Raw genomic sequence first — 19340 nt, 5'->3', positions numbered from 1 at the left:
GCTTTAGAAAATAATAGCAATATAAAAATTTGAACCACTTGAAACAAAACACTGCTTAGATCATGATAAAAAATAAACAAAAAATCAGAAAAAAATAAAACAGAGAAATAGTTTTCTTTTATTTTGAATGAGCAATGTATTGGTAAATCATCTATTTAAAGTTTTTCTACAAGACGTATACTTCTTTCTACGAATATATTTAATCAATGTACGTATTCATGACCGGCTATTTTTACAAAAACATCCTAAAAAACCTCTTGTTTAAAAAACCGCAAAAATAGTAATATTGCAAGTTAACTTGTTTCATTGAGACAGACCTCGGACAACAGATTACACTAACTGTCCGGTAACTTGTCCGGTAATCTACCCGGTGATTGGTTGGTAATTTACTTGGTGGGCCATAGTTCGATTGGAGTCGCAGCCTTCAAGCGAGCTTGCTCTGCCGGGGGTAGGTCGGTGAAGAAGCTAGTTCCAGTCAGGCGTTCCACGTCGCGTACCGAGGCCGAGTGATCTAATAGGTACTCTTTGTCTGTACGATACTGAAATATAACGACAGTATTAAAGAATGTCACTGGGCCGCTCCTATGTTGTTGTTTACAATTAACAATACCACAAACCCTCTACAAGATGTCATAGTTAAAATGATCGATTGTAATAAATTACCTTATTAATTATATTTGACTGAAAGGATCTTAGGCCTTCCAGTTTGACTTAGGTTCGACCACCGAACGATTCCACAGTAACCGTGGGGTCAAGCTCTTCTTTAATTCAATTTCGTGCGCAATGAATGGAGTGCTTTCATCGTATTATCTATCATGCTCGAGGATCCAGTGTACTTTGCGGGCGCTCCAAAAGTCACTTCAAATTCGTCTCAATATAGATCTGATCTCCAAGCGCTTGGAGCTTGTTTGCTTGCAGTTTGACGATCAACTTCAACGTGCAAACGACCACAACGACAGGATTCTCGGGAACATTCGAGTCGCCAATTTTGCGGGCTTTTATGAAAAGAAGTGGCAAAATTTGAAATACCAGGCTTTTAACGAAGCTTGTCGGTAGCTGAGCAAAAACATCGCTCTTTCCCACTAAACACGACTGTATAACAAGCAATTGTTCTGGCTTCAGAGTTCCTCTTATCGTACAAAACAAAGTAACTTGATCCATCAAACAGGAAAGCATTTGTCAGCAACGCGAGCGTTGTTAATTAGGAATTACAAGTAAACACTGCTGTGCTATGGGCATTAAAAAAAGGCCCAATCACAGCACAGCAGCTCCAAGCGTTTTGGAACTCAAAATTGTTATAAACTTTTCCAGCGGCTCTTCTGTGGTAGTGACCTTCGGGAGCGCCCGCAAACTAGGCATGATTATCTACCGAACTTTTCTAGATCGGCACGGTATAATTCGACTCTGGCACGCCGTTAATCTAGGCATATAAGCCTATGGAAATGTTCATATAATCATCTTTGTCAAGCATTCTAGCCAGTATTATGCAGCAAAAAAAACCGAAAAGTTTTCGGGCCCCGTCCGAACCTGTCACGTGTCCTACCTGGCAATGGTATTCGCTACGATGAGGCAGGATAAAGGAAATGACCTCTAGTCGACCTGAACATCCGGGAACCTCGTAGAGCGAGGTTTTGTTGACGTTACACCGCGTGATAATCTTATAAAAGTGTGTTGGTACGGCAACCGTGTTCGGCCGGTCATCCTTGATCCATCTGAAAGAACGAGAACGTGGTACCGAAGTAGTAAGGCAGAGAAGAGTTTTTTTAATGTTGATTTTTTTTTAATTTTATATTGTAAAAAAAAAAAAAAAACAGGAAGATGGTCCGCAGCCATTGGCGGACAGGCCGAAAGTGGGCAACAATCACGCTACTTTTAAACAGAAAAGGTCTGGAAAATGACAATAAAAAGGACATTTTCAACTAGTCCACTGAAATTGATTTTGTACATTTTATCCCGGATTGTACAGTTGATAGCCGATAGCCATACTACTTGATGATATTGCTAAAAGTGTTACGAGCCATACTACCTTGTGATGCCATCATCATGGTGTAACACCATACTACCTTGAAATGTTGCCATCATGGCCAAGAGCCATACTACTTTGTGATGTCACCATCAGGAAAGGAGCCATACTACTTTGTGATGTCACCATCATGAAAGAAGCCATACTACTTTGTGATGTCACCATCATGAAAGAAGCCATACTACTTTGATCTCGAACCCATGAACCCAATACTTGCATATGTTGACAGTCTCCCAACCCAGGGGACTGTGGGAGCCGAAGCTCATGTCCAAACCATGTTATTAGACCCTGTTTTGCCATCTTTTGAAGTGATGAAAACAAATAATATCATCCCCTTCAGCCAGGCATTGCCCACCTCACATGGCCGCTTGATTAGCCCTTTGACAACCGTCCAAGACCAAAGTCCACCTGCTATATCCCTTGTACAAATGACAAAGCCTACAATACCCATCCCCGGGCATTACAAGTCAGTTACCATGACAAATTATGATTTTGGATGCACAAGAGACAGTGTAAAAAACACCGGTAGTACAACCCTGCATGAGATCAACACAACCCCTAGCTATGTACCCTATTGTCATCCCGCATATCAGACATCATACACAACCCCTAGCTATGTACCCTATTGTCATCCCGCATATCAGACATCATACACAACCCCTAGCTATGTACCCTATTGTCATCCAGCATATCAGACATCATACACAACCCCTAGCTATGTACCCTATTGTCATCCCGCATATCACACATCATACACAACCCCTAGCTATGTACCCTATTGTCATCCCGCATATCAGACATCATACACAACCCCTAGCTATGTACCCTATTGTCATCCCGCATATCAGACATCATACACAACCCCTAGCTATGTACCCTATTGTCATCCCGCATATCAGACATCATACACAACCCCTAGCTATGTACCCTATTGTCATCCCGCATATCAGACATCATACACAACCCCTAGCTATGTACCCTATTGTCATCCCGCATATCAGACATCATACACAACCCCTAGCTATGTACCCTATTGTCATCCCGCATATCAGACATCATACACAACCCCTAGCTATGTACCCTATTGTCATCCCGCATATCAGACATCATACACAACCCCTAGCTATGTACCCTATTGTCATCCCGCATATCAGACATCATACACAACCCCTAGCTATGTACCCTATTGTCATCCCGCATATCAGACATCATACACAACCCCTAGCTATGTACCCTATTGTCATCCCGCATATCAGACATCATACACAACCCCTAGCTATGTACCCTATTGTCATCCCGCATATCAGACATCATACACAACCCCTAGCTATGTACCCTATTGTCATCCCGCATATCAGACATCATACACAACCCCTAGCTATGTACCCTATTGTCATCCCGCATATCAGACATCATACACAACCCCTAGCTATGTACCCTATTGTCATCCCGCATATCAGACATCATACACAACCCCTAGCTATGTACCCTATTGTCATCCCGCATATCAGACATCATACACAACCCCTAGCTATGTACCCTATTGTCATCCCGCATATCAGACATCATACACAACCCCTAGCTATGTACCCTATTGTCATCCCGCATATCAGACATCATACACAACCCCTAGCTATGTACCCTATTGTCATCCCGCATATCAGACATCATACACAACCCCTAGCTATGTACCCTATTGTCATCCCGCATATCAGACATCATACACAACCCCTAGCTATGTACCCTATTGTCATCCCGCATATCAGACATCATACACAACCCCTAGCTATGTACCCTATTGTCATCCCGCATATCAGACATCATACACAACCCCTAGCTATGTACCCTATTGTCGTCCCGCATATCAGACATCATACACAACCCCTAGCTATGTACCCTATTGTCATCCCGCATATCAGACATCATACACAACCCCTAGCTATGTACCCTATTGTCATCCCGCATATCAGACTTCATACACAACCCCTAGCTATGTACCCTATTGTCATCCCGCATATCAGACATCATACACAACCCCTAGCTATGTACCCTATTGTCATCCCGCATATCAGACATCATACACAACCCCTAGCTATGTACCCTATTGTCATCCCGCATATCAGACATCATACACAACCCCTGTTGTGCAGCCAAAGGTGGACAGTAATCCTAATTATGAGCCAATTAACAAATTATGTGGCCCTAGATCCAATGTTACCATGACAACACATGTTCCTATGGCTGCCGCACACAGTTATGAGCTCATAACCCAGACTCCCACATTGAGAGCACCCTATATACCACAGGGATCCCATCCACCTCTGCCACCTGTGGGCAATATTGGGTACCATTTTCCTTCATCAACCCCTTTAAATGTAAAGGGTGTCCAAACCCCTAACAGCCATAAATGGAGATTATGTTGACACGTTTATTACAAGGCTGGTTGATGGTCAGGAGACCATCATTGAACAATCCGTTGGTAATGTTGATACCAGTTTTGCTATCTTGCGCAGTCAGGAACAGCAGCGCTTACCCCCCCCCCCCCCCCCCCCCCTGAGCTTAACAGGTTCTCTGGATAGCCGAAGGACTGGCCCGATTTTATTGAGCGATTTAGGTATCTGGTACATATTAAAACAACCCTCACAGATTCCGATAGAATGGCTTATTTATACCAGAATTTGGATGGGGAGGCCAAGAGGGCTGTTGAGAGTTTGGGAGTAAGTGGGAGTAACTATGCTAGTGCACTCAAAATGTTAAAACAACAGTTTGGCAACAATCACCGAGTTGCAGCGGCCCATCTCAAGAGCATGGTTGACGGGCCAGACGTTGTTCAGAGTGATAGACAGTCCCTCAGGTCCTTCCACTACAAGGTCAAGGCCTTCGTGCAATGATGTGCGAAACTGGGCCAGGCTGCCATTTTGCAGAATCCTGAGTATCTAGTCAGAGCTGCTATGAAGCTTCCGGACGGCATGCACATGAGATGGTACGAACATCTGCAAGGTGACTATGATGGCTTGTCCCTCCTGGACTTTGAGAGATGGTTGCAGAGAAGAGTTGATGCTATGTTTAACCCCTTTGAAGACTATGTCCATGAGCGTGAGTCAAGACCCAGGCTCCCACGACATTCCAGCCAGGGTCCCCCGCCCAGGGCACTTCATCCCAACGGTGTTGGCATTCGCGTAACACGGTCTACCCAAGAGAGCAGTTTTGGGGAGGTGACGGCCTCACCCCAGGTCGATTCTCTCGGCCAAGATAGGTGCCTCGTATGCGAAGACAGGCACCGCCTTGTCTACTGCGACTCGTTCAAATCCAAGCCCTTTAAAGAGAGAAGGAAGATCGTATATAACAAGCGGCTGTGCCGCAACTGCCTCAAGGAGGGGCACTTTGCGGGTGCCTGTCCGAGTAGCGGACGGTGTCTCAAGGAGGGGTGTGGCTTGAACCACCACATACTCCTTTACAGCGAAAGAGTAGACGAATCGAAGTCTGAAGAAAAGGACGGTGCGGACCACAAGGTTAATGCCAACCATATCAATGTACGATCATTGAACCAAGTCGCCCTACAGCTTGTCCCGGTTCTGGCCTGGGGACCAAAGGATCAAGTGAAGACTGTAGCGGTCCTCGATGCAGGAATGACCCACCTCGATTCGCAAGGACCTGGCAGAGCAGCTTGAACTCAAAGGAGAGACGCACCAGTTGCAGCTAAACACTTTTGAGTCAGACACGCGCTCCTGTTACATGCAGCGGGTCGGTTCCCGGCTGTCATCAGATGACCACCCTGAGAAGATTGATGTTGAAGGGGCTTTTGTAGTGCACAAGCTCAATATCCCTTAGCACAAGGTGTCCGATAAAGAGGCCGCGGAGCGATGGAATCATCTTGAGGGTGTCAACCTGCAGACCCTCGTGACGTCACGCTCTTGATTGGTTCAGATATGGCCCATCTTCTTGTACACTTGGACGTACGACAGGGCCGACCTGGCGAGCCTATTGCGGTGCAGACCCCGCTAGGGTGGACATTATTTGGCAGACTTGGACGCGCTGTTCAACCAAACTTGATGCATGTCCATTCGAACTTGACGTTGCTCAAAGAAGGCGAGTTGCTAAACGAACAAGTTCAGAAGTTTTGGGAAACCGACTCGTATGGTGTGAGTCGAACTGAACGACCTACCGGCCCCTCAGCTGAGGACAGACGCGCGTTGGAGACGCTGGATAGTCGGTGAGGAAGATGGGCGGACACTACGAGACCTATAATGCCATACTATCTTGTAATGTCACCATCATGAAAGGAACCATACTACTTTGTGATGTCCCCATCATGATATAACGCCATACTATCTTGTAATGTTGCCATCATGGTAAAACGCCATTATTCCTTGTAACGTCACTATCATGGCCAGGAGCCATACTAATGTTGCCATCATGGTAAAACGCCTACTACCGTGTAATGTTGCCATAATAAAACGTAAAACGCCATAATATCGTGTTATGTATCAATCATGGCCAGGAGCCATACTACCTTGTGATGTTGTTGTCGTGGTCGCGATTACCATCCGCATCCTCGTCAAAAATGGAACCGGAAATGACGTATAAAGTGGAACCTGATGCAAGATCACGTACGTATATCTCTAGGTTTAGCCAGTCCCCTAGGAATTAACGAAACAACACCCTTGTGGTAAACACAAATAAACACACATTATTTTTGTATATACACTTGTTCCAATTTGTAAATCAAATAAAATTTAAATCCAAATTAATTCCATCGTATACTTACTGATATTGAACTTGTGGTACTGCGGTGCGATGTTCGATAGAAGGAATGTATTCATTGTGGGGCGATACTCATCATAGTCATGGTCGGCATTTGGCACCATGTGACCACGGTCAAACCCTGACTTGTAGTAATGCGTGCACGTGGAGGCCTGGGAATTAGTCAGCCTTACGTCATGACGGAAACAGTTTTTTCTCGGAAGCGACTGGTCGGATTTCTACATCGTGAAAAGGAAAAAAAAACAAGATGACACTTCTGTCTTACCATCCTTAGCTTTCGAAATAGCCCCAAGCACATACCGCAGACTTACCTCTCCGTCAAGTCGATATCCAACCCACAGGGGTAGGCGCAGGTAGGTGCTATATCCAGTGAGGTATTCGGACTGGGTCAACAGACAGCCGCCTTTACCAGCCCCTCCTTGAGGAAGGCCCCAGGGGAAATGGCTCTTTTTTAAACTGGCGACTAGGGAGCAATTTGGGACATAACATTTATGTTTGTTTGATAGGGGTGACAAGTCACGTGTTCACTTACTTTGTTGGTCGGACAGATCAAGACGCTTGTCAAATTGCACGATCATGGAATCATTCAGCTTTAGGAGAAATGCATAAAATTTCAGCAATATTATCATCATATACAAACGATAAACGATAAAGCCATACACGCGTGAGCAGACCACCATTTGGATACTAGTGTTACTACAACGAAACCTCCATATAACGGGCATTTTCGGGACTACTGTATTGAGATGTTCGTTTATGGAGGTTTTGTCTACAGAATTAGGCTGAAGATTGTAAAATCGGGACTGAAGTGTCCGCTTTATGGAGGTCCGCCATCTGGAGGTCCCGTACTACAATTACTAAGATCAATCTTATCAGCATTAGCAAAATCAATAGCAGAGCCAGAATCATAATTAACATTATCGTCAACATTACTATGATCACAACAATTTTAAATTACTCGCAATCACATTTTTATCATTAACATAATTGTTATCGTAAGCAAACATCTCTAATCAATCATTCATAATTGCTTTCTGTTTCCTGTCATTTCTAGCATAACGTACTCCATCACTATCTGAAAAGGCGGTTGCAACCAAAAAGTCACACTTAAACATAGCCTCATCCCAAGGCTGCTCCGGTCGGATTCAAAATGGCGGGCGCTATTGGTGACGTCATAAATTGTGGCCGTGTGGCCTAGACACGCCTGGGGACTAGACTAAGACTACTCACCCCGCACCAAGAGCACACGCAGTATTTACAATTCCTCCGCGCAGTGGCGACGCTGTCTGACGGATATCGACAGATATCCTCACGTAGCAGATTTCCATCCCCCACAGGGGAGGACACGGGTATGTTGTTAGGAGGTTCGGCAAGCATGTGAGCGAGGCTGCCGTCTGTGCCGTCATTGGGTGCTGGCTTGACGTCAATCAAACCTACAAGAGAGAAAGCAAGCCACATGCCAAGGGCAAGCTGAGAAGATATCGTAATTGCTGTAATAAATCCGAATCCGAGTTCGAATTATCCGAGTTAAAGTCGTCGGGGTTTTAGTGTAATCGCCTATATAGTAGCTGTACTTGTATAAGTCTTTACGTTATTCTGACATTTGTTTATTCTCGGAAATTCAGGGGGTTTCTGTCAGGAGACAAATAAATTGCCTCGAACAACAGCTTTAAGCAGAATCGTGAGGAGATCGAAATAAGTAACATGGTTAGTCGCACATTTGGGGTGGAGTACTGCCTACAGCATGATAGACTGTCATCACAATACACCAAAAACTGGAATTCGACTCTGCCAAATTTTCGTCTTTAATACGATTTCTTCAGGGCAGACTATCATCACAGTATAAAAGTCTTGCCCAGTCTCACCACAAGTTCTAACATGCTTGTTTCTCAGGGGTATTTTTCTTTCGTGAAGAAAACAATAAAGCAGAAGCCCTGGTTTTCGAGGATGGGGCTAATTTTTCAGCTTTGAGTAGCACTGTTTGTTCTACTCGATAGTGGCGGTTGCCCAATCTCCCGAGCATTGCGCGACCTTGGCTTACATCGTCGCGGAGGGAGTTATTCATCTCACCTGCCATAAGGTTGTACAACTCCGTATTTAGGAAATGATCTGCAATAAAGCCTTTCTTGAACGCTGGACCGCTCGCAACAAATATACCCTGAGAAAGAAACACAATAATTCGTAAGGAATGTTTTTGGCCGGTAAAATAACTCCCGTGATCAGTAAAAAAGACACCCGACAACTCGGAGGCATGCGGTTTTCGCCAGTCCAAAAACCTCGCGTAATATAGTAGAAACACTAGAACATATTAATATAACACATTTTGGGGTATATCAGGCTCTGGGATCTCGAAAAACAAAGTGAGTTCTAAGGTGTCTTACCCGCATACTATGCTCCAAGTTGTCGTAACCATGGTTACCGCCTGCTCTACACAGGGCTGCATAACTAATACTGCAACGACAAGCAACAAAACGCAACTTAAGATAGGCCCATGTCTCAAGTATAGATGGGGCTTTATTTGCGTATAGCACAGGCCTCGCATGGATGGTGGAATCAACATATTGCCCCGAGGCAACCTAACCCTAACCCACAGGTCCTTGTGGGCGTTTCCCAAAGATCCCTACCAAGGCGTGATTTTTTTTTCGCTGCCAAAGAAAGATAGCGCTTTATTCTCGATCATGGCATTTTTGCTAGGCCCAAAGAGTGTTGTCTGGGAAGCATGTTGCATGCAATGCAACACGTTCAGATAGAAATGGTTAAAACAGCTATGCACTGTTTCAGAATGTTAATTGATGCCTGATATCCAGATTGTTGATGCGCTTTTTCTTCGCAAGCGTGTGCGAATTCTGAGTTTGCAATGCAGTTATAAGCCTCTATTGGCAGCGCAGCATTATAAGTTATCAAATACTGAAGGCTGATCGCATACACATTTTCAAACGTTTGTTAGCCATTTCCTCAAAACTTCCTTGTCAGACACACCTTTTTATTGTTTCACTCAAAAGACAAATTATTGGAAGACCAATTATATCTAAAACAACTTTTTTTTTTGTACTTGACCAATTTCAAATTATGTCAATATCTTCTCCAAATCAGCCGATGAAAATGGATACTTGCTCGCACTTGGTACTGTGCTAGGATGACACAATGGTGGCTGACAGAAGCCCTTTAATATCTCATGACCGTTACTGTGAGAGAAGGGTGACTGGGTGAAGCCATAATAGGGACTAGAGCCTTACTTTGTTCCTAAGAGGTAACCGGCAGCAGGGATAATGATTATATCACCGATACGACTGCAAAACAAATATGAGATGTTACTTTAAAAGGGCCTGGGGGAAACCGTGATCAATTTGACTGATTGACTGCAAGGGGGCGGGGGGGGGGGGGGAGTGGAAAAGGGAGGGGGCGGTTGGGTGGCCAGAAGGAAGGGTTGAAGAGGTAGGAAATGAGGCGGTTATCTGTGCTTGTTTAAAGGTCTGCATATCTCAAGAAGGCAAGAATTTCTTACTTGCTGTGTGAATAGTGCAGCCTCTTTGGTAGCTCGTGTTTAGTAAAAACGCGCATTTCTTTGGTTTTGCACTGAAAAACACGATGAAAGACCACAGGGATTGGAGTTGTCCACATTCATCACAGATCTTCAACTTACACAGAACTCTAAGACAAACCGGGCTTTGGCCTTTTAAAAACGCAGTTCCCTAGCTCACGTTACTAAATCCCTCAGGAATATCTAGATCAAAGCACAATTATTATTAAGCATCTCTTACCTGTATACGAGAAAGTATGACACTCTCATTCACTAGACAGAAAAAACAATGCAAATGTCATTCAAAAGAACCAATTAAGGTATAGCCAAGGTATCCATTGTCATTAAATGCATTTATTACCAGATATTGGTTAAGGGATTGCTAGCCATTTGAAGATACAAACACATAGACTAATGGTATGACTAGAAAAAAGGATACAGGCAAGCTGTAGAATAACTAGATTAACTTGGTGGGATCAGGGGATCAGGGAAATAAGTCAACCTAAGGTCGAAATGGTATGTTTAAGCCTCTGTGGAAATAGTTTCATTAGCCCTTCGTCTGAGGTCTCCCTACATAAAGGAGTAGTAGGCCTAAGCATGCACTCATGCCCTATTAATGGATAACCTTATGCTCTATTTCTTATAACCTTGCCTAATAAGGTATAACTAACGCATTTATCGTCATCATTTACCATATGATTTAAGGAGATGATAAATTATACAGCAAATACAGGATCATAAATAAGCTTGCTTGTGTCCTATAGCTTCTATTTTACCCCCCCCCCCCACCCCGCCACACTTTGGAATTCAAATGAGGGGGTTATGATTGTGGGGGTTTACTCCCAGGGTTGGGGGATACCTTGTGGGCGCGGAGACAAAGTCATAAATGCTCCTCCACGCCACTGAGGTGTTATGATATCATCTAGTGTGACATCATACTAGAAACAGAAAAAAACAACAGAGTGAACGTCTAGTGGGACATTATACTAGAAAAAAAAAACCCAGAGTGAACGTCTAGTGTGACATCATATTAGAAACAGAAAAAAACAGAGTGAACATCTAGTGTGACATCATATTAGAAACAGAAAAAAAAACAGAGTTAGCATCTAGTGTTACATCATAATGAATGTAGGACTGGGACTAGCGCATGCGCATCGGTTCCAAGATGGCGGAATACGTTCAGAACTGAAAACCCGTTGCTGTTTTAGCAACTGTTACATACTTTATTGTATAGTGTTATAACTGTTACATAAAAACAGAAAAAAAACAGAGTGAACGTCTAGTATGACATCATACAAGAAACAGAAAAAAAAATTTAGTGAACATCTAATGTGACATACTATAGAAACAAAAAAAGAAAACAGAGTGAACACCTGTCAACAGTTTGATATCATATTACAAACAGGAAAGAAACATAATCAAAATTACCTCGTCCAAATAAATAGCTCGTTTGCAATCAGTTTTTGCCATACCTAAGAAAAGCAAGAAGAGGTGCCAAGATGTAACATTTGTAAGCAAAATAACATACAGGAAAATTCTGAAAAAAATCCTTAGAATTATAATATAAGGTCGAGGATAAATATGCATAGGTAGCTGGAGTTTATGTACCATAGGTAACATTTCACCATTTTTCATTTCAATGGACTGTTACTCATACTTTATTTAAGACAATATGAAATGAAAAGAACATAAAATCTTACCATGGTCAGTTAGCATGATAACATTGACCTTATCCTCCAAGGAGCGAATCTTCAAACCCTCAAACAGGCGGCCTACCATTTTATCAACGTATCGGGTCTCATTATCTACCTAACACACAGACGAAAAATTATTCTCAAACACTTGAACAGTTTTTTTTTTAATTTTGCAAAACTTTAATTCTGTGTAAAAATCAAAACCCCAAAAATATGTATGTTTGCAGAAAAGGCAAACAGCATTTAAACCATACTGTCTATTTTGCCACGTGAAAAATGAAAATAAGAGCTTTTCTCTTCTCATTCATTGCATTTTTTTTACCTGTGGGGATCCTGGGCCATAATTGTGTCCAGCTCCATCTGGCTGATAGAAATACAGTGTGATAAAATCAGGTCGCCTAGTCAAAACAAATAACATGTTACAAAACAGCCAACACATCAGAACATAATTCAATGTATATTCAATACACATCAAGGAAATTTGAAATTGAGAAAATATCTTTTTAGATTACAATACCTTTTCCCATCATCCTTTTCAGGGTTCACCTGACTTTCCTGACGAGGGAGATCTAGCCAGCTCAACACTGTGTCCACACGGTGCTCAAACGGCACTGATCTGATGCAAAAGAAACCCTTATCTCAAGATTTACATGTGTGTGTGTGTTTTTAATTGTATGGACTGGAATAAGGTTTTCATAGCCTCGGCCTGATAAGGTCTCATAAGGTCATGTCACATCAAATAAGAAAGAAATAAGAGAGTTGCTTAAAGGGGCAGCGTCGAGGTACTGCGCATGTCTGGAGTCAGTGTTTATTGTAGGCTTTCAATTGTCTACAAACAGTTGAACTTTAAGCTGTCAATGCCTTTTTTATTGAAAACTATGTTTATTTATAGTTTTTTTGTCATTTCCTTTGAATGTTAGTCTTCCACATGTACCAAAGGCTTATAAGTCAATATTAGAATTTGAATTAAATTCATTGTGTCCGGGCAAGAGAGCTATTGTAAAGCTCTTACCATGGCACTGCCCCTTTTAAATATTTAGCAAGTAATAATGAACAAAATATAAAATGCGACTTTTGAAATTTTGATGTGCGAAGTGTCACTGGAATTTATAGCTTACCTCCCACCATTCATAAACACCATAAGGATGATTAAAGGTAAAATTCCCTGAAAAGGCCAAAACCTTGGAGGTGCCCATTCAGGCCGAACGGTTTTAGTATTTTGAGATTAGGGAAAATTAGTTTGGAATGCAAAAATCTGGCAATTGTTGAAAATTGTCATTGTTGATTATCTCTTTGCAGTGTTCTTTTAAATGTATATTTAAACACTGCGCCACTTATCTTTGAGTGCACCAGAACTGTAACAGCCTCAAAATGTTTGGGGAGGGAGCAGGATAAATAAACATTGCCAACCCTCCTGCTATGGATTTGTGTGTCAAGAAAGAATTATTACAAATGTTTTACCTTCTCTTATGGTAACTACAGTAGAGAAAACAACATGAAAAAAAAAACACAAATTCTAGAAATAAAAGAAATATGGTATTCACATGGCCAATACTTACTTGTTATAAGTGTATGTAAAATTTGGCAACATCCCTAAAAAAACAAGTACTGTTATTGATAAATAAAATAACAGAAAAAAACTCATGTAACTTAAAGGTACCTTGAACTTTAACCTCTGAACCAACCCAGAAGTATGAAGCAGACACAAGCCCTTGTTTCATTGCCGTCTGCCAAAGCTAGCAGAGAAACCAACAACACAGATAAAGAACAGTAAGGGTAGGGGATGTTTATCATTTAAACAGGAGAGGGGGTTGGTGAGAAATTCTCTAATTTCTTGTCTGAAGTTTCAGGTCCTCAGTATGCACATTTAACCCTACCCTGTCCCCCCTTGGGACCAACATTGAAAACAATTTTTTCATCTTTTTTTCTCACCAATCACCCAGTCCCTAGTCTGCTTAGCAAATCCTTTTAGTGTCACGTAGGTAGGGATGCGTGACACTCAGAGCAGCTGCTAAGAAAACTAACCAGTCCCTCCCCCTCATTAAATAATGAACAGCCACAGTAGAAACATAATCCAATACTGATTATATTATATTTTGAGTATGATTTTATTCCTTACTGGTTCTCCCTTCCACCATTTTGGATCTAGATATGTAGGTCCGCCAATTCTGAAGGAGTCTTTCAGTTCAGGATCGTAAAAACTGTTTGCCACGATACCATGATGTATAGGATACAAGCCCTGAACAAAAATAGCACATTATCCATCCTGCATTCCTATTAGCATCTGATTAAGTTATGCAATAGTCACCCTTTGACAAGCTTAGTTGTTGGGCAGTGTTGATGGTGCAATATATAAGGGAGGGCTAATGAATATTCAAGAGGTTTGAATAGTTAGATGCAAATGCTACACTTCTATAAAATAACCAACTCAAATTAAATATAAATAATAAATTGAAAGGATTTACATCAAAACATGTTTTTCAAAAATAGATTTCTGATTACACTACTAGCATTTGAGACTATACCAAAGATGAGCAGTCACTGTAATTTGCTAGAATTGAACCCTGACTGATGATGTTGCAGTGTCTGGATGGTTTCACTGGTTCCAAAGTGCAAGCTTTTCACAATTACTCACCGTGATAATTGAATAATAGTTAGGGAATGTCTTTGTTGGAAACTGGGACTGAATAAATGGTGCCCTAACACCGTTCTTAGCTGCAAGAAACATCAGCAACAAAAAAAAAAGATGTTGTGAAAGGGGGACCGTAACAATAGACAGAAAAACAAATGAAAAACAAGGGATATTTCACACTGAGATTTTTATGTTAAAATATAAGACTATTTATTATTTATGGTAATAAAAGACAGACAATGTCAAACAATCTAAAAGCGTGGATGTCCATGAAAGTGGTAACTTTTAGCAAGAGCTTAAATAAAATAATATTAATACTATAAACTTCAGGAATTACCTAGCTTCATAATATTTGGTGCATTTTCTTCTGTCAAATAGTCACTTCTAAATCCATCCATTGAAATAACAATGAGTGGAAGCCTTTCCCTGCAAAGTTACAATGACAAACACATATTCAATTTATTGACTGGACTTCAATGTCTAGAAAATTTACAGAAATAAAAAAAAGGTTAGTTTGTACTTTTTACTCTTGAGCTTCTTTTGTTTCCCATCTTCTAAAAGTTGCAACAAATATATGAAAATTTAGTATTTCAAGGTTAAATCAAGTGTGGCTGGTGAAGGGGAAAATAGTACATAATATGGATTACTAGAATTGAACAGTAAGATGGTGGGTGCTTACAGAGTTAAGGACCATGTCACTGGGGTAGTGATGTGCAACAGATGGTGATGGATGGAGAGAGGTGATGGATGGTGAGGGGTGATGGGTGGTGTAGGGTGGTAGGTGGTGTAGGGTGATGGTGGTGTGGGATGATGGACAGTGAGGGGTGATGGTTGGTGTAGGGTGATGGATGGTGAGGGGTGATGGACGATGTGGGGTGATGAATGGTGAGGGGTGATGGATGGTGTGGGGTGATGGGTGGTGAGGGGTGATGGTTGGTGTAGGGTGATGGATGGTGAGGGGTGATGGACGATGTGGGGTGATGAATGGTGAGGGGTGATGGATGGTGTGGGGTGATGGGTGGTGAGGGGTGATGGACAGTGAGGGGTGATGGATGGTGAGGGGTGATGAATGGTGAGGGGTGATGGATGGTGAGGGGTGATGGTTGGTGTAGGGTGATGGATGGTGAGGGGTGATGGACGATGTGGGGTGATGAATGGTGAGGGGTGATGGATGGTGTGGGGTGATGGGTGGTGAGGGGTGATGGACAGTGTGGGGTGATGGATGGTGAGGGGTGATGGATTGTGTGGGGTGATGGGTGGTGAGGGGTGATAGACAGTGTGGGGTGATGGATGGTGAGGGGTGATGGATTGTGTGGGGTGATGGGTGGTGAGGGGTGATGGTAAGGGATGGACGGTGAGGGGTGGTGAAGGGTGATGGGTTGTGTGGGGTGATGATGGTGAGGGGTGATGGATGGTGAGGGGTGATGGGTTGTGTGGGATGATGGACAGTGAGGGGTGATGGTTGGTGTAGGGTGATGGATGGTGAGGGGTGATGGACGATGTGGGGTGATGGATGGTGAGGGGTGATGGATGGTGTGGGGTGATGGGTGGTGAGGGGTGATGGACAGTGTGGGGTGATGGATGGTGAGGGGTGATGGATTGTGTGGGGTGATGGGTGGTGAGGGGTGATGGTAAGGGATGGACGGTGAGGGGTAGTGAGGGGTGATGGGTTGTGTGGGGTGATGATGGTGAGGGGTGATGGATGGTGAGGTGTGATGGGTTGTGTGGGGTGATGATGGTGAGGGGTGATGGGTAGTGAGGGGTGATGGGTGGTGAGGGGTGATGGATGGTGTGGGGTGATGGGTGGTGAGGGGTTATGGATGGTGTGGGGTGATGAGTGGTGAGGGGTAATGGATGATGAGGGGTGATGGATGGTGAGGGGTGATGGATGGTGGGGGTGATGATGGTGAGGGGTGACAGGTGGTGTGGGGTGATGGATGGTGAGGGTAATTGATGGAGAGAGGCGATGGATGATGAAGGGTGATGAATGGTGAGGGGTGATGGATGGAGAAGGGCGATGGATGGTGAGGGGTGATGAATGGTGAGGGGTGATGGATGGTGTAGGGTGATGGATGGTGAGGGGTGATGGATGGTGAGGGGTGATGGATGGTGTAGGGTGATGGATGGTTGGGGTGATGGATAGTGAGGGGTGATGGATGGTGTAGGGTGATGGAAGGAGAAGGGCGATGGATGGTGAGGGGTGATAGATGGTAAGGGGTGATGAATGGTGAGGGGTGATGGATGGTGAGGGGTGATGGATGGTGGGGTGATGGATGGTGGGGGTTGATGGATGGTGAGGGGTGATGGCTGGTGTAGGGTGATGGATGGTGAGGGGTGATGGGTTGTGGGGGGTTATGATGGTGAGGGGTGATGGGTGGTGAGGGTGATGGATGGTGGGGGTGATGGATGATGAGGGGTGATGGATAGTGAGTGGTGATGGATGGTGAGGGGTGATGGGTGGTGTAGGGTGATGGACGGTTAGGGGTGATGGATGGTGAGGGGTGGTGTAGGGTGATGGATGGTGAGGGATGATGGATGGTGAGGGGTGATGGATAATGAGGGATGATGGATGGTGAGGGGTGATGGATGGTGAGGGGTGATGGATGGTGTAGGGTTATGGATGGTGTAGGGTGATGGATGGTGGGGGTGTTAGATAGTGAGGGGTGATGGATGGTGTAGGGTGATGGAAGGAGAAGGGCGATGGATGGTGAGGGGTGATAGATGGTAAGGGGTGATGAATGGTGAGGGGTGATGGATGGTGAGGGGTGATGGATGGTGGGGTGATGGATGGTGGGGGTTGATGGATGGTGAGGGGTGATGGCTGGTGTAGGGTGATGGATGGTGAGGGGTGATGGGTTGTGGGGGGTTATGATGGTGAGGGGTGATGGGTGGTGAGGGTGATGGATGGTGGGGGTGATGGATGATGAGGGGTGATGGATAGTGAGTGGTGATGGATGGTGAGGGGTGATGGGTGGTGTAGGGTGATGGACGGTTAGGGGTGATGGATGGTGAGGGGTGGTGTAGGGTGATGGATGGTGAGGGATGATGGATGGTGAGGGGTGATGGATAATGAGGGATGATGGATGGTGAGGGGTGATGGATGGTGAGGGGTGATGGATGGTGTAGGGTTATGGATGGTGTAGGGTGATGGATGGTGGGGGTGTTAGATAGTGAGGGGTGATGGATGGTGTAGGGTGATGGAAGGAGAAGGGTGATGGATGGTGAGGGGTGATAGATGGTAAGGGGTGATGAATGGTGAGGGGTGATGGATGGTGAGGGGTGATGGCTGGTGTAAGGTGATGGATGGTGGGGGTTGATGGATGGTGAGGGGTGATGGCTGGTGTAGGGTGATGGATGGTGAGGGGTGATGGGTTGTGTGGGGTGATGGGTGGTGAGGGTGATGGATGGTGGGGGTGATGGATGGTGAGGGGTGATTAATGGTGAGGGGTGGTGTAGGGTGATGGATGGTGAGGGATGATGGATGGTGAGGGGTGATGGATGGTCAGTGATGATGGATGTTGAGGGGTGATGGATGATCTGGGGTGATGGGTGAGGGGTGGTACGGGTGATGGATGGAACTTTACAAAAGTGTACTGTGAAATACCTGTTAAGACATTTGCTTACTATCTTACCTGAATTTGTAGAGACAACAACAGCAATAACAATAACTATAATTAGTAACACAGCAATAAGAGCAGCAGCTGAAGCCAACATCTTCCTTTTGCTTTGAGCCTAGGAAATAAACGATGGGTTACCTGTGGTTCTCAATACAGTATTCGACAACAACAAAACAAATGAATTAATAAATTCTACAGCTGTATCCTAGTTCAAATAATAACACAAAGTAAAGGTCAAAGTAATTTAGTTTTAAATCGCACTTTCTAAGAAACTTGAGTTCCTGTAGGTTTGAAAGATGAGTTAGTGTATTTCGGCGCGCGAAGTTTTGAAATGTATGAATGACTTGAAGAACACAAAACTCATCAACCGAATCACAATAAAGCTATTATCGAGCATATTGTGACCAGGACAAAGATTCAGAAAGATAGTGAAGAGCAGACTGTCAATATAATCTTTGTAACAAGTCGAATACTTAGATAGACGTTTCACCGCCTTTTACGACATCGCTTCAGGGGCCACATTAATTCATGCGGTACAAACACTGCTAAACACAAATGTCTAAACGCGGCGCATGGCTTGAAAGAAAGCCAAACATAATGCCAACGAACGAAAAGCGTAACCGTGTAGGATCGACGATAGGAGGAACCGCAGGTCAAAGCATAGGATCTGAGTTTATTTCGAAAATCCGATAGATTACTACCTTAGATGGCTCGACCTTCACATGATACATCGCTGACTCGTCCCCAGAGTTAATATCCATGATTTGATCTTTGTCTTTTGCTTCCATTTTGGGTAAATCAAGTAAGAATCCGCGTAACTTCACACAACACTTTTGCACCCGCGCGGGAGCCGGAAGCCTTGGTCAGCTTCCCAGTAACCCCTCCCCCTACTCATCAAATTTCACTTATCCAAAGGGAGCCCGCTTTCACCGAAAAGATAGAAGCGCCGGAAACTTTGAGTAGCTTAGTAATCCGCGCCTGATGCTGTTGTATGAAACAGCAACTAGCAACTAAACATTGGGGGCGGGGCACGTGCCCCCCATGCATATTGTATACATATTTTGCTTCCTTCTTGTCTTCTGCTTCTCAT

At 43.9% G+C, this 19340-nt stretch overlaps 1 protein-coding gene across 2 annotated transcripts; it reads right to left on the bottom strand.

The window, feature by feature from the left end:
- Positions 1 to 95: 95 nt before the first annotated feature.
- Positions 96 to 19152, bottom strand: LOC5507488 (venom phosphodiesterase). Of its 2 annotated transcripts, none has more exons than XM_048728798.1 (25): positions 18952 to 19152; positions 18266 to 18365; positions 15154 to 15184; positions 14971 to 15059; positions 14637 to 14716; positions 14121 to 14240; positions 13662 to 13737; positions 13561 to 13594; positions 12519 to 12617; positions 12324 to 12399; positions 12008 to 12116; positions 11736 to 11779; positions 11167 to 11245; positions 10549 to 10580; positions 10293 to 10363; positions 10024 to 10077; positions 9169 to 9238; positions 8858 to 8945; positions 8018 to 8220; positions 7320 to 7377; positions 7099 to 7250; positions 6792 to 7005; positions 6537 to 6663; positions 1544 to 1712; positions 96 to 539 (listed from the first exon to the last, which is right to left on the bottom strand). In XM_048728798.1, the coding sequence occupies exons 1-25, from the start codon at positions 19036 to 19038 to the stop codon at positions 387 to 389; spliced, it is 2415 nt and encodes an 804-aa protein (XP_048584755.1). In that variant the 5' UTR covers positions 19039 to 19152; the 3' UTR covers positions 96 to 386. The 2 variants fall into 2 exon arrangements, with proteins under 2 accessions (XP_048584755.1, XP_032232033.2); XM_032376142.2 differs by having other exon boundaries at positions 15154 to 15187; positions 18952 to 19151.
- Between the last annotated feature and the right edge of the window lie 188 nt (positions 19153 to 19340).

The sequence above is a fragment of the Nematostella vectensis genome, chromosome 1, assembly GCF_932526225.1.
Source record: "Nematostella vectensis chromosome 1, jaNemVect1.1, whole genome shotgun sequence".
NCBI lineage: Eukaryota > Metazoa > Cnidaria > Anthozoa > Actiniaria > Edwardsiidae > Nematostella > Nematostella vectensis.
This window is presented reverse-complemented; position numbering and strand designations above follow the sequence as displayed.